Source organism: Melanostigma gelatinosum (assembly GCF_949748355.1).
Source record: "Melanostigma gelatinosum genome assembly, chromosome: 18".
Classification (NCBI taxonomy): Eukaryota; Metazoa; Chordata; class Actinopteri; order Perciformes; family Zoarcidae; genus Melanostigma; species Melanostigma gelatinosum.
The window spans coordinates 12,797,474-12,818,685 of record NC_136651.1 but is presented as its reverse complement, the minus strand read 5'-3'; the positions used below and the strand labels follow the sequence as shown (position 1 = coordinate 12,818,685).

Here is a 21,212-nt window from a genome sequence, read left to right as displayed (position 1 = left end):
GGCATGTCTTTTTGTCGGGTGATTTTTGTTTTTCATCTTTTGTAATCTCATCCTGTTTGAAATTAGTCCCACTCTGTCTTGAACAGGTGTAACATGTGGTGTGTTAGTAACAGTGTGAAAGTGTTGAGCAGACACACTATGCCTTTGGAGTTTTATGTTGTTGGGTCTTCACCATGTGGCTGAAACAAAGGAGAGGCCTACCTGGCCTTTCAAACGCTTAAAGTGGGTTTAACCGCACCCACCCCCAGGTGTCAAAAGCTCACCGATGTGTGAGATTTGGGTCAAACCAAACACTGGTACCTCATTGGATGAGGCCACAGGAAGTCCCCGTGACACGGCCATGACGTCACTAATGCTGCGTTCACACCGGTCGCGTTGATTTTTAGACGGGTGTCGAGATTACATACAAAGTCTATGCACAGACGCGACGAGACTGGCGCGCCGCGATTTTGCGATGGCGCGGCACATTGGACGCGTTTTTGCGTTGGACGCCGCAAAATCGCCAACGCGCGAGTTGAAATTTTTAAACTTCTGCGAAATAATCGCGTGGCGCTGTGGCGCGATAGCCTATCAGCGTTGAGTTGCTCCCGCTACGCGTGTCTTATTCCCCGTTTGATAATCTATAATTAATTATCTGAATACGTCCGCCTTCCTACTTCCCCCCCCTTTTTTTCCTCTCCTCCTCCATTGTTAAGTCTCACGTGAAGTAATCGAGTTTTGCGCGCCCATCTTTCTCATTCTCTCTCTCTCCTTTTTCTCACACACACACACGCTCCACACCACGTGATTGTTTGTTGCTTTCAGGTAGTATGCTTGTAGTTGTATAATCTATGTTTGTTGATTTATATTATTGGTTTTAATCAGTAATGTTAAGTAAATAAACTCTGTTATATTTGAAGGAGTAGTTTCTATGATAATAGCTGGATGCAATAGCCTGCGCTCGACTTCAAACCTCCACTGTTCACTCTGAATGTGGAATAGAACTTTGACTATTTTGAGACTCTATCTACAGTTTGGTTATTGGTCCCTGATCCCAGGGTGGTGCCCCATTATTGTTAATATGTTAATTATGCTATTGATTTTTGTAGTTTTGTTGATATCAATGATTTCGTGTTCATACTTGTTAATAACCAAACACACTCCTGCCGGATCCCAACAATGTGTTCTCCACTTGAGGTGTTTATCCGACTAATTTATTTACCCTGTGTGAATACTAAAGCACATCGTCTTGTATTCTGTTCTCAAACCAACCCTCTCTCTCGCTCTCGCTCTCTCTCTCTCCCTCTGAAGGCTCATCCTATTTCTTCAAGGGGAAGGAGTACTGGCGAGTGCCGAGCAGCGACATGGAGGCGGAGGCCGGATACCCCCGCCTCATCGCTAAAGACTGGCTGCTGTGCACCGAGATGCAGTCGGACTCTCCGGACGCGGAGCCCAAAAGCACGGAGACGAGAGTCAACGTGCACCATCAGCCGGACCACGCGGAGAACGGATACGAGGTGTGCTCCTGCACCTCTGACACCGCCTCGCCTTTAGGAGCGCGCCCCTCCCCCTCCCCCCTGTGGCTGCTGCCACCTCTCTGGACGCTCTCGCTGGCCCTCCGCTCAGAACCGCTATGATGCCAAAGCACGGGACGAAAGTCAGCATGAGCTGATGAGTGAAGGGCCAGTAGCCGGCTCAGTGGAAGCATCTTCTTACAATATCTTTGGCATCCTTTTGTGCTTATTTTCTTATTTATTTTACAGGTCATTTGGTGGACACTGAAGTAGTCATCCTTATAGGCATCAACCCACACATGCTTTACAAAGAGTTTTACTGAACGGTCAAACTGCCTCATATGTGGAAGGGGAAAATATCACAGGTTATAGACATGTTTTGCAAATGCACCAAGCGAAATAGTTTGTCTTCATGTGTAGCAGGTTTACAGCTGCAATGCCTCATATACAGAGAAGTTAAACGTCCTCGGATTTAGGCAGGTGCAAAGGTGAACAGCGTACAAACGCACACACACGCGCACTGTTGCCTAGTTTATGAAATTAAAGCAGATGCTTTATTACAAGGTACAGTTCACCAATATTAGTTAAAAACTTAACATATTGTTAGCATTTTTTATGACGCTATTATTTAATTCTGCTGTGCACTTGCCCTGTGAATAGTATGAATAATAATACATTTTGAAAATTACCCCAAAAACCTATTTCCACACACCTCTAGTAGTAACTAGCCATGCAGATGGTTTGATTATTATGCAATAGGTTCTGCCGCCATCTCCATACAGTGGAGGTGGAGGCATATATTTGTGCAGTTCACCACTGAAAACATTACATTTGGAAAAACTACACAGTGTATCTTTGCAAAAACAATGTCAGAGTTACTCTGGATGATCCACAGAACTCATGGAGATCAATACCTCCTTTGAAACTAGTTCCAACGAAAATAGCTTAAAACTAAGTCTGTGGAAGTTATACATGTGATGTTTGTTTACTCTGCTGTATGCACCACTAACACTCAGTTTGCAAACTTTGTTTTCCTGTGAGAAGCCTTGAGGATAGTTGGATGTGTATGGATGCACTCTGTCAGCACCAGTTTCCTTCTCTCGACTGTACTCTGAAGTGAGGGACTGCTGCTCATGTACGTATTCCAATGGTTTCATCATTCCCACCTCTGGTTCAGAAGCATTCCCTGTTCTTGGTTTAGTTGTATCTTTTGTATCAAAGTCGGATGAGATAATCTTCCTGTTTATTTAACGTTGCTTCGATCGGGCCGTAGTTTATAGAGACTTTGCTGGACTGTCGGCCGATGTATCACCCCTAGCTCCTTCTGAATAAGTAACAACTTGGTCCCTGGAGTTTATTCTTGCTGTAAAGATATATTTACCTATAGACTGATATATTTGAGTTTGAAGGGTTCTGCAGTTATTGCATAACCGAGTGGACTGTGTATATTTTAAGCTGTGTTTTATAATGTAAAAGTATTTTTCTAGAAAAATTAAAAAAAACATCTGAATGACTTTATTGGCTGGTCACATGAATTTCTATGGAGGCAGATTATTTTGAGTTGTCAGTGTTTGTGTCCGAGTGTGTGTGTGTGTGTGTGTGTAATTAGCGCCATTGAAAAGGAGCCCGGCCTTGAAGACATGATGAAGGTAACATGGCAGCTTGCAAACACCAACTGGGAGCTGCTCTCCATCTCTCTGATGTTCTGCATGTTTCCCTCTTGTAACGGTCACTGCTGCTCATCAAGAATGAAAAAAACACAACACGTCAATCACACCACTCACTCACTCGCTCCGAGTGGCTCTATGAGCAGATTTGCTGGCAGAGGATTATACGGTGTAACTCTGTTTCTTAAAGAAACAGAATCAGGGAAGTAATGTCACAGAGTCCAACGAATATTCAGCCGCTCAGATACTGCTCATTCACAGATCAGAGGCGTTAACAGAATGTCAGCCTCATAAATGATTTATGTTTAATGTGCATCTTCAAAAACACCACTGTTCTTCACTGCAATATCTAACATTTCATTTTGATATTGTAGAATATTATAAGGAGAATATTGAATTGAAAAGAAATTGGAAAAAAAAGATAGATTAAATTACTGTTATTTTAACCCAAAAACATGCGAGGAGGTTGCAGTACTTTTCTGCACTGAGCAGTTCGTGGTCTCTCAGTCTGCAGCCACAACCTCTGCCTCTCAGAGAGGAAGTCAGTAGCGTGTATGCAGTCTGAAAGGTGAAACCTGGGGCAATCTAAGTCTGCACACCGCCCACCGCTGCTCGTTAAGCTTATTACCGTGAGCCACCTCATAATCTCTCCGAGTTTTATCGACTCTTCTTTACTCTCATGTGGATTTCAAAAGTAACCACAAATTGACAACCTTTTAGTTACAGTTACATCAAACACCTAAGTAATGTAAAGGAACAAATCCAGTGTTTGCATGTCTATGCAGTTGTGTGGATGTTTATTCTACCCAATATTCTGCAAATGAACCGTCACCAAAATACTGCAGACATGAAAACTTTATTCTGTTTTTGAGGTCAAATTAAGTTTAAAAGTTTTTAAAAAAGTCACTCAATCATCATTTCTGCCAACAGCAGCAGTTTTCCTTCCTTGCTCCTGACACACTCGAGTGGTATTAATTAACTGGTGTGTCTCAGGAGACACCAGGAGAGCACCTGCACCCACAGGCAAACGCAGCAGGGATGGGTCACTTTCTATAGCTGTACTTCCTGTTTGGCAAGGCACCACTAAAGGAAATAATTACATGTTTAATTTAGTAATACTGGAATTATTGTAGATAGACACTTTTCATTTCAAAACTTACTATTTCACTGAATATTCAAAAAGAGTGTCACCATCCATAGATCTCCTTCTATAGTCGCCCCATGGCTCTCTCGCTGCTTGAGTCTCCAGATGGGCCACGCAGAACCAATCAATCACTCTGTAACTAAAATATGCAAGAGTTGAGGAGCTGCTTGCAAAGCTGAGAAGTTTCTGTGGGGTTGTGTAGTGTAAGAGGAGAAACAAATGGACAGGAAGTGCCAGATGAATGGACAGACACGGGGTTAGACACAGGCAAACTGATAATAGAAGAACTGGCAGCCACAGAACAAACACGGAAAAAGACAAACAGATTTAGAGATAGGAAAAAAAGAAATGTCCTCTCCAGAGAGACAGTAGCAAAGATAAAGAAGAAATTTTGCGGTAAGTACATAATCCAGAGAGGATCAATTGTTGCTGTTACGGTCTGTTAAAGGACAATTATTGACACCTCTTTTAATAGTGTGAACCATAATCAGTTATAACAATATACTCCCAAAAGTAACTGCTCTGACTGAGCTACATTGAGGTCTGATGAGATGATGACAGGTTGTATACAAGTGTTTAGCCAGATAACCAAAACCCTGTTATATTTCTGTGTGTGTGTGAGAGAGAGAGAGAGAGAGAGAGGGAGAGAGAGAGAGAGAGGGGGAGAGAGAGAGAGGGGGAGAGGGAGAGGCCAGGTTAGTGCTCTGCAGTCATTTCTGAATTCTGAACCATGCTCTCGATCAGACACACTCTCGTTGTACTGCTCTCTCTCTCTCTCTCTCTCTCTCTCTCTCTCTCTCTCTCTCTCTCTCTCTCTCTCTCTCTCTCTCTCTCTCTCTCTCTCTCTCTCTCGCTCTCTGTCTGTCTCTGTCTGTGTGTGTATATACTTGTACATCTGTCTTTGTGAGGACCACAGGAGTTGTATGCCTTCAAAGTGAGGACAGTCCTCACTTCTTCAAAGGCCTGTTTGAGAAGGTACAGGTTGGGGTTAGGCATTTAGTTGTGATGGTTAGGTTAAGGGGCTTGGGAATACATTATGTATCCAGTGTCCTCACAATGATAGAAGTGCAGGGGTGTGTGTGTGTGTGTGTGTGTGTGTGTGTGTGTGTGTAGGCTTTTGGCTTTAAGGATAGCCCTCCATATACCAGGAGGTGATGGTCATGGGGGAAAGGAGCAGCTGTTGTGGTTGTCCATTTTGCATTTCGCCTGTCCTGACGCGCACATCAAAGAGCTCAGAGCAGGACCCCTGAAGCTGGCACAGGTGCATAATACACAACACGGACCTTTAAAGACCTGACAGGGAGCCGTGTGGGAGCCATGGGGGACACAGACAGGATGCCAGAGTATTCACTTTTGGAGCACATGAAAACCGGCTCAACTACAGTAAGTTCTAAATAATAGGAAAACATTTTTGAACTTCACGACAAAGCACATAAAACAGATAAAATTCACATGGAATGCTTATGAGTAAAGAATCCCACCATTTAACGCCCTCTGCCAGCATGACTTATTACAGACATCAGTCGGTTCAGTCATGGTACAGATATGTAGATTTATTTAAATCGATGAGATATTGGCCGAGCATAGATCCTTCCCTTTAATCGTAAATGACACCTGAAGGCCTTTTGCACCCATTATCAATGGCACAGGCCGGGCAGAGCCAATCAATCAATCAGAGATGAACCACAGTGAAGCTGTAATACTCCCCGCCGGAGCAATTTCCTGCAAAACTCTTGCAAAATTGAGTCATGGGATGGTTTGAGAGGATGAGGTAGGATGTAAACTCTGAGATGGGCAACCTGTGGTGGCAAACGGCTCAGCACGGTTTTCTAAACATGTCTGAATTTACAGCAACTATATTCTTCATGACCATTTATGATAATATAAAATAAAAGCACAGCAGGAAGGTCCTGGGTTTACCTCGTGGTAGTAGTAGTAGTAGTAGTAGTAGTAGTAGTAGTAGTAGTAGTAGTAGTAGTAGTAGTAGTGGTAGTAGTATGGGGTTTATTTTCTATTTGGGTGTTTTTGTGAGGGTTAACTTTAGGTGCACTTTTCTACCTTAGTCCATTGTAAATATGCAGGACAGTCCTTCTGTATGTCTATCGACTATTTGTTTGCACTCTGATGCCCTCTGCTGGTGGTGAACTATGACATTTTGACATAAGTTGTTAAACCAGCGTGATGATGGTCTTTGTAAAAGTGGATGTAGAGTATGAGATCTGATCAATATTCCATGATCGTAGACCAAGAAATATACCACTTGGGTTCAAGTGGGTCAAAGCACTGTCAGTGTTTGGCTGACTCTCCCTAAGATTCACTTCACTTTCTCTTGGCCTTCTCTTTGTCTCGGCTCGCCTCCTTATGTCGTCCTCTAATTTCTCACTTTAATTGTTTCGTTAGCGTCTCTCTTTTTATCAATTCCTTTTCAATTTTCTTTGATTAAGCACGCTTTTCACACTAAATGTGGAAGAGTCCTTATCCCCGTTGCATGAAATCTTTAAGTTTTAAGATGTCTCTTTACAACACTTGCAGTACATTTATTCTCCCTGTTGAATCTTCCATGTATCAGGTTTCAAGAATATTAACATTTTGAATGCATAACGCTAAGTGCAAGGGGTACAACACCTTACAATATAGTGTCAATAATTAACATATACATCACAAGAGATTTCCTCAAAGTTTAATATTGCGCTAAATATTGTATATTTGTCCGTGAATTTCTGTCTAGAAACATGAACTTCAGCCTCAAGTCCTTCTTGGTAAACCCAAAACATCATTTGTACTACAAAAGGGAGAAGTAATAGTCTCATTTTGCCTCCTTCATGCTTTTCTATGTTAGTTATTTGCAGATGATCAGTGCTGGAATTAATTTCATTTATTATGCCTCTGACAAAACACGTCTGTACAATCAAATGATAAGGGTACAAGGTGGAAACTGAATAAATGCAAATACTGTATATGTCTTTATTCTTTGCAATAATTGAGAATAATTGCAATGTCTACGGCAATTGCGTTACCTTCCTCCTCATATTATGTTTTCTGCAGTAAAATATCATTATGTGTTGCTAAAGCGCCTTCAGAAGGGGATTATTATATTAGGTGCATAAATGGCACTTTTCCTAACTGCATGTTTCAGCATGCTCAGTAGACCAGACCAGTAGAATTATGATCTGCAGAAGTGCTGCTTCTCCTACAGGCATTTTAAAAAAAAATCCCTCTGCAATGTGTTTAAATATGTTTCTTTTGTTCAAGATTATGTATTTGTGTGAATCATCGTATATTATACATAGTTTGTAATTTGCGTATTACGTACTTAAAAATATTGTTAATTTGCTAGACTGTGTTTTTTATCATACATATTGAGTGAATAAGAATATGAATGAATAATTTCACGTCGACAATATGTTCATTTAAGCATATTGGTTAAAGTACAGTAGCTGTCGCAATGGAATTTATCTTTTCGGGGCACTGTTGATTGGCAACTGTTGAGGTTGAAGGCTGAATTGTATTGTATTGTGGGTATTATTAATTACAAGGGAACATTCATTACTTCTGTACAAGACAACAACACAAAGTAAATATATTTACACTCAAACAATTGTGAGTGAATGGATCATTCATTTACAGCACATTGAGATTTGAAAGACATATCCAGTAGGTGGCAGTATTGACAAATAAGAGCTTTATTGCAACTTGTTTGTGGCTTCTTAATTAATATTACTTCTTATTTCCACAGTCATAGGACAATGGTAAATATTCCTACATCATAGATGTATGTTACTGTATTGTAAAAATACAGTAAGATCTAGTTTATCTTCGCCTACATTCTATAATGTTGGGATCCTTATTACATTAAAGCATTGGAACAACTTTTCTTTAATTATACAATGCGGCTTGGTGATTCTCTCTGTTTTTAGATCATACGTTTTGCATCCTACACTAACACTGCGGTTCTGGAAACTCTTTGCTCGACGCTGGAGGAGGTTGTTTTTGAAGGAATGAAAATGTTATGGATTCGCTCTCCCCACACAAAAACACACCTCCCCATTCTCTGTATTTGTAAATGACTAGCTTGGGGGAGTACCTCAGATTATTCATCCCACCCACTCTGCCACACTTCATCCGAAGCGGTGAACAGATCACAGAGACACGTCCCCAAACTGCAGCTTAGGTTAACTTTTCGAAACTGTGAAAACCACAACATTTCCTGTGAGTTATTTTTTCTGCACAAGATCTGATGCAGCACAGAAACACCACACTAAACAAATGTAATGCAGGAGGAATACTACTAACATCGAACACGAATTTGATATCTGCAGATCTGCAATTTACTCTCCTATCAGATTCATTGCAAGTCACTGGATAAAACTGTGAAGCAAACTATCCCGATTCCAATGCAAACGTTGCCAGTATACTTCATTTGCATTCCTATTATAGCAGTGCCCAATCATGCTGAAATACCATTAGCAGAGGCAGATGTTAGCGATATCGCCTCCTACACGAACTTGACTTTGTAGCATAGTTGCAGAGGTGACACAGGCCGCAGGCAGGAGGAGCAAACTGAATTCCATCTTTCAGCGTGAAGTTGATTTAAAGCTGAGGAGAAATGTTTCAACACGCCTGAAGTTGGAAGCGGAAAGCTCTCACGAAGGCAGCGAGCCGCTCTTTCTAAGTGTGCTGTAGAATCAGGAGATGGATCAGCTAAATAATATGGTAATACTGTATACAGTACATTGTCAGCCACAACTTTCTCGATATACATCTAATCTGAACCAAAGGGGTTACTATAGGTTGCACATAGAAAACGGTCAGTAAAACAACCCAAAAACTAAATAAAGAATGAGATTAAAATGAGAATAAAAAAGCAAGTCATAGCTGATTATGGATCTCTTCCCATTGTGGCATTAAGGTCAAACCAATCTCAATATCTGACCACAGATGGACACATGTTGATGCATGCTCCCTGTAATTTGGTGAGTGCTCAGACCAATTAATCTGAAACCTTTATGCTGTATGATTGATGTATTGTAATAAGTATAGAAACAATCACCACTCTTTTTGCAATTACTTTAATTTGTCTAAAGAATGGGAAAGTTCTAAAGCGAACTAGTTTTTGTTCCCTTTACCTTTTTAGCTTTACGGTTGCAAAATTCCACTCTGTCAGACAGTATCACGTATTCTGCTTTAGCTTGTTCCAACTCTTCATTTAGGCAGTATGACATTTACACTGATGGTTATTCCCAAACTCCTAAGAAGCAATGTTTTATATGGCTGAACCATTCCACCAAATGGAAAGATTCAAGATGCTTTGTAAAACATGTCACAAAGAAATATGTTTGGTATATTTGGAAACCTCAGCTAAAAGTTCAAATCAAGTTCTGTGGAAGAAATTGTCCCCAGATGAAATTCATGTATTAAATGAATTGCTCTGCAACTTTAAATATTTGTCCTCTAAAGTCCCAAACGACTTCCTCCCACCAGCCTTTCATGTAAACGGGCTGCTAACTGTTTGCTCCATCAGAGAGCCCGCTCTCCTCCCAGGGTGGAGGTAACACGGGGTGGAGGGGGGGGGGAGGGGCAGGGCCAAATGGCCTCATAGGGTAAGCAGCATTGTCAAGGCTGCACCGAAACTCCAATCACCTCTGTAATCTCATGATTTGTTCTCAATACACAAGCAGAGCTGCCAGGAAGAGACCTGTCTGCTCCTCCATCCCCCCAGGGCACTTTGAAATTCTGCTCACTCTTCCTCAACTTGGACTGAAGGAGAGAGAATCTTTCATGCATTTCAGGCCCAGCACACACACACACACACACACACACACACACACACACACACACACACACACACACACACACACACACACACACACACACACACACACACACACACACACACACACAGCATAGTTGAGCGCTGGTTTGCCAGAATCAAGTCCCAGGTAGATTACTCTCTTTGGGTGGGTACAACATCATAGAACCCATTGTTAAGATTGTTTTTGAATCCCTAAAATTCTGTTAAAAAAGTAACAACAACAACCAGGCCAAACATCAAATCAAGAATGGACACGCTAACTTCTTGTACATTTTCATGTTTCCATGGAATGTTTTATGGATTCATCTTTTCATATCTCTGAAAAAGATTGTCTCACAATAAAATCTAAACTGTATCTATTCTTTCATGGCTACTTTTGTCTGCACACAGTCCCACACTAGAGCAATTGAACAACACCAAGTAATATTCTCACCTGCCCCCTCATTCTCCTCGGTCTACACTCCCCTTGGCTGTTCAGACCCCACCCTTTCTGTGATGACCAATTAAGTTCAAGGCTCAGACTTTGCCAGGACAGAGACCCATCTGAGAACATGTGAAGGCAGCACTTTGTCTCAAGACTGCGTTGGCGTTGATAACAGGCGGAGAAAGTAACAAGCAACACATTTCTGGTAAGTTTCATCTTATTAGATCTAACTGTGCTGTATGAGCATGCATGTGCAACATGGACTGCAACGAAGTATCAAATAGTTAATTCATCTGCTTTACTTTGCTTTCAACCCCTCCAAAAAAAGCTCATTTAAAGAGAAATTGATAATTGGGGAAAGGGTGTGAACAACTATCCTGAACTATGATGTATCAAGTTCGTTTTGTGAGAACATATTTTCCCTGTTTTTAACACTCCTAGGAACTTTTTATGTGAGTACATCTGATTTTGCAGAACCGTTCTCATGTGTATTTTCCCCCACAGACTCCACATCGCATCTGAGCATGCCCCGGCCCCCTCCAGCTGCTGACTCATGCCAGCAGGGCTGCATCAAGATGACCCTGGAGAACGCCGACCTATGGAAGTCCTTTCACGACATCGGAACAGAGATGATTATAACAAAGCATGGAAGGTAACACTGCTTTATTTCGTGATTTCAACTACACTCTCTGCTTTCTGACAATACCAACAGTGCTTTGTGTCATCCATCCCATAGTCCGGAACCTGCAAGAAATGACCTACGCTTAGGTTGAAGAGCAGAGGCGCTGCACATGTTTTTACACAATTTTGTGAAAAATATTTACAACCATTCACTGACACATGACTCTGTGTATTTGTTTCAGGAGAATGTTCCCACACTGCAGCATCAGTGTATCTGGGCTCCAACCTTTTGCTAATTACGTCATCATGGTGGACATGGTCCCTGCAGACAGCTTCAAATACAAGGTAAGAGCATATATATCACTCATTCTGTGCCGTTGACATCATTTGGGGATTGGAACCAGCAGATTGCAGTATGTAAAAGGCAGCAGTCTGCAGCCAGACATGGGCCTGCCCACTCTGAGCCGTTCACCGCTGCATTTCAAAGCCTTTCATTGCTTCCTGTTTGTGCAGTGTCGGCTGGAGGCCCCATCAATTAGCATCCCTCCTTATTCACAGTCGGTGAATGACGAGCAGTCGGCCATTCATACAATTCAACGGCTCTTACGCCAACTGCTGTGGCCCATTTGGTCACAGATATTGCTTTTAGCACACACTTGAAAGAAAGAGGTACATAATAAAGGGAAAGTACTGCAGAAGAGCATTGGGAGGAGTGTGGTTTTTTTGGGTGGTTGTGAATTTGTAGACACAGTGATAGTTGATGTTCCTTTTTAATATATTAGCATACTTCACCAGACAGATAGAACCCCCCCCCCCCCTTGTACATTGTAACACAATGTGAAGAATAATCTTGCAATGAATCCTGCCAACAAACATATTGTCATGCACCACCTCTCTCTTTCATTGCACCAGCCATTATGAGGGGAAAAAAGGTATTGCGTGCTTCACCGAGAATAATTAATCAGACATGCCGTGAGGTCCAACACTTGATAACTTTGCATCCCCTCCCTCCCCCGTTTCTCTGTAGTGGAAAAAGGAGCAGTGGGAGGTCGCGGGGAAGGCAGAGCCCCAGCCCCCGTGCCGGACATACGTGCACCCAGACTCCCCTGCCCCAGGAAGTCACTGGATGAAGCAGCCGTTGTCTTTTCTCAGGATGAAGCTCACGAACAACACATTGGACCAACATGGCCATGTAAGACAACATCTTACACACAGAGTTCAAGTGATACTACTAATAGAAATATCTAGTTTTAACTTTCCTACATTTTCCTCTTCTTATCCCACAGATCGTTCTACACTCCATGCATCGCTACTACCCCAGGTTTCATGTCACCCAGGCCGATAGTCCTTACACTATCTGCTGGGCCCCGTTTCAGACTTCCTCCTTCCCAGAGACAACCTTCACATCAGTGACCGCTTACCAAAACCCAAGGGTATATGAGCTTGTACAGCAGTTTTACGAAACATGAACCCGACACAAATGTGATGATATTACTGTTTGATTGAAAGAAAACACACTCGGCACCACCAAGAGTTTGGCAATTCTCTATTTTTCCTTTTTATTAAGATCACCAAATTGAAAATCAACCACAACCCCTTCGCTAAGGGATTCAGGGAGGGAGGCACCCATTCCCACAGCAAAAGGTAGGAATAAATGCAATTATGAAATTATCAAATTATGAAATTGCGTCTTTTTGTTTTAGTGTTCTGTAGTTAAATTAAAGACAGACATTGGTTTTTACCATGAAGTTTCAGGCCAATACAAACAACAGTGAAAAGTGTATGAAAATGTGTAGAAAATATCTATTTTTTTTACAGGTGTCGTTCAAGTAGAAGTCCTCCAAAAAGAGCCGCGCTGGACAGGAAAACTCACAATAGTCCTCCTGGTAAGTTTTGGGAATTATTCAGTTGTTTTTTAAGTTTTTACTCATACAGCGTGTATGAAATCATACTACACCAACAAATAAAAATCCCAGTAGTATGAACAGGTATTCCTTTAAATTGCTGTATCGGTCTTATTAAACATTGTATTTCCATCTCAGGCCTGCAGAGGATGCCCATGACCTCTCAGTCAGCGGAGGCAGAGAGGGATCAGGCTTCCACACAGCAGCCCTCGAAGGGGGGTGACCTTTCCGCCTCGGCTGGGGAGCGGGACCCATCGGAGAGTCTACACACTGAGCCCCTGGAGCTGCAAGAGTATGATTACAGCTGTGAAGAACAGATGGTGCCTGCATCCGTGCCATACCAGCCCTATAGGTGATTTAAGATATAGCCTTCCCAGTGTCAGATGAAATCCAATGACCCAACTGATGATGCATGAAATGTTAACTCCACGGCACTCTTCACTTCTCTAGATCTGTAGATTACACCAGGTATCCACTTTCTTCCAATGACGTTGATGCAGCGCACACCCACGTCCACCCTCCATCTCATTCACTCGCCACCGCTGAACACAACACTCAACAACATGGCTACTACCACCATCCTCACCACCACGGCAATGCGGCAGATTGGAGCCAGTACCCGCTCTTCTCCTACTCCTGTTGGTGAACTTTTGCAACGGTGACATCATTGATGGAGGATAAAACCATTAAAGCCTTGAAGGAATGCTGTTATTATGGGTGGACCAGCAACCTACTGGCAGGCCACTCCAGCAGTTCATGTTAAAAGTATATCAATGTGTATCGTGTTTCATTTCCGAGAGCCTGTACTGTATGTGGGGGTCACTTTATTTGTTTGTCAGAATATATATATATATATATATATATATATATATATATATATATATATATATATACATATATATGTAGCCAAGAGTCAGTCTGACCTGATAAAGTTATGACAGATAGTTAGTGTGAAATCACCATCATAGTCTGGCATAGTTTCTTCTACAGAAGGCAGCAACGTCTGTGCTGTAAATGTTTTACTGAGAGAGAGAGAGAGAGAGAGAGAGAGAGAGAGAGAGGGAGAGAGGCCATATCTGGGTCATTCATACAGCTTCAGGGAGCAGACACTGCAAATGAATGTTTTAGAGCATATCAACTGACTTGTTTTTGTGTGATAGACTTTTTTAACATCACTGTAAAAGATGCATACAGCGAGGTAAAATGGCAGATGGGCTTTCAGTCTGTGTTTCTACAGGATGCTAAATTGAAATCCACGCTGTAAGGATGTATGACAGTGGGACCACTCTGATTACAGGATGGTTTATTTTACAGATTAGGTCAATTATAATGTACAAGTTGTAATTCCAGCACCTACGGGCATTTAAGAGTATGTCACAAAAATATCATTAAAAATGTCATTGCTGTATGTATGTGTAGAACTCAACAGTTTAACGTGGAAGTGAGAAGGAATGGATAGATTGTGATGTATGTGTGTGCCCTTTCCTGTGCTGCATGCAATCATATATGCTGGCTCCTTCCATGATGGCACTAAGTCATCACAGCTTTGAGAAACCCTGGTATAGAATACCAAGAGTCATCAATTTCAACGAATGTAGCAAAAAATGGCACTCGAATTTGTATAGAATAGTACGTGGTTCACGAATGCCATGGTATAGTATTTCACAAAAATATAGTATGATGAATCATAAAAAATATATCATAAAAAATCATAGAATAGTGTGTCGCAGAAAATCACGATATAGTGTAGCATAAAAAAGCCACACAAATCATAATTATATCCTGGCTCCTTACAGTATATTAACCAGTAACCCTAGTATGTCACAAATAAAAATTCCATAGTACAGTAAGCCATGAAAAACAACTTAATATGGTAAGTCACAAAAATGTTCTGGTATAGTATAAAAAAGTCATAGCTTTACATGTGTAATAACCACTACTTCAAAGGAGAGGGCTGGAGAGGAGGCATTGTATGTCGAACAAAGTCATACTATAATATGCCGAAAAAGTCATAGTATAGTGTTGTACTACTAAATTATATTGAAATAAGTTGTAGAGAAATTGTACAGTGTTTATCACACCTGCCCTTCAGTAAGATGGTTCTAGATTCAATCCCCCTCGTAGCTGAGCTTTGTTACTTATTATCAAAAAAAAACTCACGGTATAATATATTGGAAAAAAGTCGCAAAGACGTAGTAAAGTATGTTGATAAAAACTGATACTATGTCAGAAAAAGTCTGAGTTTAGCATGTCGAAAAAAGTCATTGTATGGTATGTCGGAAAAACTAATTGTGTTATAAGCCGAAAAACTCAATAATATAGTGTGCCGAAAAAAGTCATATTATAGTATGCTGAAAAAGCTTCTGGGTTCAAACCCCGTAGTAGCGGAGCTTCCTTGCATATTATCAAAAAAAAAATAAGTCATAGTATAATTTGTCGAAAAAAAGTCATAGTATAATATGTAGAAAAAGTCAGTATATGTAGAAAAAAGTCACAGTATAGTATGTAGAAAAAAGTCATAGTATAATATGTAGAAAAAAGTCATAGTATAGTATGTAGAAAAAAGTCATAGTATAATATGTAGAAAAAAGTCACAGTATAGTATGTAGAAAAAAGTCATAGTATAATATGTAGAAAAAAGTCATAGTATAATATGTAGAAAAAAGTCATAGTATAATATGTAGAAAAAAGTCATAGTATAATATGTAGAAAAAAGTCACAGTATAGTATGTAGAAAAAAGTCATAGTATAATATGTAGAAAAAAGTCATAGTATAATATGTAGAAAAAAGTCACAGTATAGTATGTAGAAAAAAGTCATAGTATAATATGTAGAAAAAAGTCACAGTATAGTATGTAGAAAAAAGTCATAGTATAATATGTAGAAAAAAGTCATAGTATAGTATGTAGAAAAAAGTCATAGTATAATATGTAGAAAAAAGTCATAGTATAGTATGTAGAAAAAAGTCATAGTATAATATGTAGAAAAAAGTCATAGTATAATATGTAGAAAAAGTCACAGTATAGTATGTAGAAAAAAGTCATAGTATAATATGTAGAAAAAAGTCACAGTATAGTATGTAGAAAAAAGTCATAGTATAGTATGTAGTAAAAAGTCATAGTATAATATGTAGAAAAAAGTCATAGTATAGTATGTAGAAAAACGTCATAGTATAATATGTATAAAAAAGTCATAGTATAATATGTAGAAAAAAGTCACAGTATAGTATGTAGAAAAAAGTCACAGTATAATATGTATAAAAAAGTCATAGTATAATATGTATAAAAAAGTCATAGTATAATATGTATAAAAAAGTCATAGTATAATATGTAGAAAAAGGTCATAGTATAGTATGTAGAAAAAAGTCATAGTATAATATGTAGAAAAAAGTCATAGTATAATATGTAGAAAAAAGTCATAGTATAATATGTAGAAAAAAGTCATAGTATAATATGTAGAAAAAAGTCACAGTATAGTATGTAGAAAAAAGTCACAGTATAATATGTAGAAAAAAGTCACAGTATAGTATGTAGAAAAAAGTCATAGTATAGTATGTAGAAAAAAGGTTTCAGTATAGTATGTAGAAAAAAGGTTTTAGTATAGAATGTAGAAAAAAGTCATAGTATAGTATGTAGAAAAAAGTCATAGTATAATATGTAGAAAAAAGTCATAGTATAATATGTAGAAAAAAGTCACAGTATAGTATGTAGAAAAAAGTCACAGTATAATATGTAGAAAAAAGTCATAGTATAGTATGTAGAAAAACGTCATAGTATAGTATGTAGAAAAAAGGTTTCAGTATAGTATGTAGAAAAAAGGTTTTAGTACAGTATGTAGAAAAAGTCCTAAAAAGGCATAGTATAATCTGTAGAAAAAAGTCATAGTATAGTATGTAGAAAAAAGGTTTCAGTATAGTATGTAGAAAAAAGGTTTTAGTACAGTATGTAGAAAAAGTCCTAAAAAGGCATAGTATAATATGTAGAAAAAAGTCATAGTATAGTATGTAGAAAAAAGGTTTCAGTATAGTATGTAGAAAAAAGTCATCGTATAGTATGTAGAAAAAAGTCATAGTATAGTATGTAGAAAAACGTCAGGATAGTATGTAGAAAAAAGTCATAGTATAGTATGGAGAAAAAAGGTTTTAGTACAGTATGTAGAAAAAGTCCTAAAAAGGCATAGTATAATCTGTAGAAAAAAGTCATAGTATAGTATGTAGAAAAACGTCATAGTATAATATGTAGAAAAAAGTCATAGTATAATATGTAGAAAAAAGTCATAGTATAGTATGTAGAAAAAAGTCATAGTATAATATGTAGAAAAAAGTCATAGTATAGTATGTAGAAAAAAGTCATAGTATAATATGTAGAAAAAAGTCATAGTATAGTATGTAGAAAAAAGTCATAGTATAATATGTAGAAAAAAGTCACAGTATAGTATGTAGAAAAAAGTCATAGTATAGTATGTAGAAAAAAGTCATAGTATAATATGTAGAAAAAAGTCACAGTATAGTATGTAGAAAAAAGTCATAGTATAATATGTAGAAAAAAGTCACAGTATAGTATGTAGAAAAAAGTCATAGTATAGTATGTAGAAAAAAGTCATAGTATAATATGTAGAAAAAAGTCATAGTATAGTATGTAGAAAAACGTCATAGTATAATATGTATAAAAAAGTCATAGTATAATATGTATAAAAAAGTCATAGTATAATATGTAGAAAAAAGTCACAGTATAGTATGTAGAAAAAAGTCATAGTATAATATGTAGAAAAAGGTCATAGTATAGTATGTAGAAAAAAGTCATAGTATAATATGTAGAAAAAAGTCATAGTATAATATGTAGAAAAAAGTCATAGTATAATATGTAGAAAAAAGTCATAGTATAATATGTAGAAAAAAGTCACAGTATAGTATGTAGAAAAAAGTCACAGTATAATATGTAGAAAAAAGTCATAGTATAGTATGTAGAAAAAAGTCATAGTATAGTATGTAGAAAAAAGGTTTCAGTATAGTATGTAGAAAAAAGGTTTTAGTATAGTATGTAGAAAAAAGTCATAGTATAGTATGTAGAAAAAAGTCATAGTATAATATGTAGAAAAAAGTCATAGTATAATATGTAGAAAAAAGTCACAGTATAGTATGTAGAAAAAAGTCACAGTATAATATGTAGAAAAAAGTCATAGTATAGTATGTAGAAAAAAGTCATAGTATAGTATGTAGAAAAAGGGTTTCAGTATAGTATGTAGAAAAAAGGTTTTAGTATAGTATGTAGAAAAAAGGTTTTAGTACAGTATGTAGAAAAAGTCCTAAAAAGGCATAGTATAATCTGTAGAAAAAAGTCATAGTATAGTATGTAGAAAAAAGGTTTCAGTATAGTATGTAGAAAAAAGGTTTTAGTACAGTATGTAGAAAAAGTCCTAAAAAGGCATAGTATAATATGTAGAAAAAAGTCATAGTATAGTATGTAGAAAAAAGGTTTCAGTATAGTATGTAGAAAAAGTCATCGTATAGTATGTAGAAAAAAGTCATAGTATAGTATGTAGAAAAACGTCAGGATAGTATGTAGAAAAAAGTCATAGTATAGTATGGAGAAAAAAGGTTTTAGTACAGTATGTAGAAAAAGTCCTAAAAAGGCATAGTATAATCTGTAGAAAAAAGTCATAGTATAGTATGTAGAAAAAAGGTTTCAGTATAGTATGTAGAAAAAAGGTTTTAGTACAGTATGTAGAAAAGTCCTAAAAAGGCATAGTATAATATGTAGAAAAAAGTCATAGTATAGTATGTAGAAAAAAGGTTTTAGTACAGTATGTAGAAAAAGTCCTAAAAAGGCATAGTATAATATGTAGAAAAAAGTCATAGTATAGTATGTAGAAAAAAGGTTTCAGTATAGTATGTAGAAAAAAGTCATAGTATAGTATGTAGAAAAACGTCAGGATAGTATGTAGAAAAAAGTCATAGTATAGTATGGAGAAAAAAGGTTTTAGTACAGTATGTAGAAAAAGTCCTAAAAAGGCATAGTATAATATGTAGAAAAAAGTCATAGTATAGTATGTAGAAAAAAGTCATAGTATAATATGTAGAAAAAAGTCATAGTATAATATGTAGAAAAAAGTCATAGTATAGTATGTAGAAAAAAGTCATAGTATAATATGTAGAAAAAAGTCATAGTATAATATGTAGAAAAAAGTCACAGTATAGTATGTAGAAAAAAGTCATAGTATAATATGTAGAAAAAAGTCATAGTATAGTATGTAGAAAAAAGTCATAGTATAATATGTAGAAAAAAGTCATAGTATAATATGTAGAAAAAAGGTTTTAGTACAGTATGTAGAAAAAGTCCTAAAAAGGCATAGTATAATATGTAGAAAAACGCCATAGTATAGTATGTAGAAAAAAGGTTTCAGTATAGTATGTAGAAAAAAGTCATCGTATAGTATGTAGAAAAAAGTCATAGTATAGTATGTAGAAAAACGTCAGGATAGTATGTAGAAAAAAGTCATAGTATAGTATGGAGAAAAAAGGTTTTAGTACAGTATGTAGAAAAAGTCCTAAAAAGGCATGGTATAATCTGTAGAAAAAAGTCATAGTATAGTATGTCGAAAAAAGGTTTTAGTACAGTATGTAGAAAAAGTCCTAAAAAGGCATGGTATAATCTGTAGAAAAAAGTCATAGTATAGTATGTAGAAAAAAGGTTTCAGTATAGTATGTAGAGAAAAGGTTTTAGTATAGTATGTAGAAAAAAGGTTTTAGTACAGTATGTAGAAAAAAGTCATAGTATAGTATGTAGAAAAACGCCAGGATAGTATGTAGAAAAAAGTCATAGTATAGTATGGAGAAAAAAGGTTTTAGTACAGTATGTAGAAAAAGTCCTAAAAAGGCATAGTATAATATGTAGAAAAAAGTCATAGTATAGTATGTAGAAAAAAGTCATAGTATAATATGTAGAAAAAAGTCATAGTATAATATGTAGAAAAAAGTCATAGTATAGTATGTAGAAAAAAGTCATAGTATAATATTTAGAAAAAAGTCATAGTATAATATGTAGAAAAAAGTCACAGTATAGTATGTAGAAAAAAGTCATAGTATAATATGTAGAAAAAAGTCATAGTATAGTATGTAGAAAAAAGTCATAGTATAATATGTAGAAAAAAGTCATAGTATAATATGTAGAAAAAAGGTTTTAGTACAGTATGTAGAAAAAGTCCTAAAAAGGCATAGTATAATATGTAGAAAAACGTCATAGTATAGTATGTAGAAAAAAGGTTTCAGTATAGTATGTAGAAAAAAGTCATCGTATAGTATGTAGAAAAAAGTCATAGTATAGTATGTAGAAAAACGTCAGGATAGTATGTAGAAAAAAGTCATAGTATAGTATGGAGAAAAAAGGTTTTAGTACAGTATGTAGAAAAAGTCCTAAAAAGGCATAGTATAATCTGTAGAAAAAAGTCATAGTATAGTATGTAGAAAAAAGGTTTCAGTATAGTATGTAGAAAAAAGGTTTTAGTACAGTATGTAGAAAAAGTCCTAAAAAGGCATAGTATAATATGTAGAAAAAAGTCATAGTACAGTATGTAGAAAAAAGTCATAGTGTAGTATGTAGAAAAAACGTCATAAAAAGTCATAGTATAATATGTAGAAAAAAGTCGTAGAAAAAAGGTTTAGTATCGTATGTCATAAAAAGTCACAGTATAATATGTAGAAAAAAAGTCGTAGAAAAAAGGTTTAGTATAGTATGTCATAAAAAGTCACAGTATAATGTTTTAGTTCCAAGACACATTGAAAATGATGTACAGAGAAATAGTACAGTAGTTAGAACGTCTGCCTTTCAACAAGGGGCTTCTGGGTTCAAATCCTGTAGTCGCAGAGCAAAAGTATAATAAGAAGTATAATCTATCAAAAGAGTCATAGTATAGCTTGTCATGAATAAAGTGATAGTATACTATGTCGAAAATATGTCATACTAGTGTGCCAAAAAGTCATAGTATGTCAAAAAAAAGTGACAGTATGCCGAGACAAAGCCAAAGAAATCATCGTGTAGTATGTTGAAAAAAGTCATACTATAGTGTGCCAAAAAACATCACAGTATAATGTGTCAAAAGTCATTGCACACTAAAGAAAAAGTAAAAGTATAGTGGATTGAAAAAAGTCA

At 37.1% G+C, this 21,212-nt stretch overlaps 2 protein-coding genes across 2 annotated transcripts in view; both read left to right on the top strand.

Annotated features, from left to right (window-relative positions):
* The window catches only part of LOC306791988 (matrix metalloproteinase-17-like), a 68,059-nt gene extending 65,116 nt beyond the window's left edge, over nt 1-2,943 (top strand). Inside the window, exon 10 of the mRNA XM_079288952.1 lies at nt 1,291-2,943. Within this exon, the coding sequence (XP_079145078.1) occupies nt 1,291-1,616 (326 nt within the window). The 3' untranslated portion in view covers nt 1,617-2,943. The remainder of the gene's footprint in view (nt 1-1,290) is intronic.
* Nucleotides 2,944-10,720: 7,777 nt separating this feature from the next.
* Nucleotides 10,721-13,711, top strand: LOC306792187 (T-box-containing protein TBX6L-like; the record flags this gene model as incomplete). Its single annotated transcript, XM_079289227.1, has 9 exons — nt 10,721-10,745; nt 11,045-11,192; nt 11,404-11,506; nt 12,189-12,353; nt 12,448-12,594; nt 12,729-12,805; nt 12,980-13,047; nt 13,204-13,417; nt 13,534-13,711. Exons 2-9 carry the CDS (start codon nt 11,065-11,067, stop codon nt 13,709-13,711), a joined length of 1,080 nt encoding a protein of 359 aa, XP_079145353.1. The 5' UTR covers nt 10,721-10,745; nt 11,045-11,064.
* Nucleotides 13,712-21,212: the final 7,501 nt, after the last annotated feature.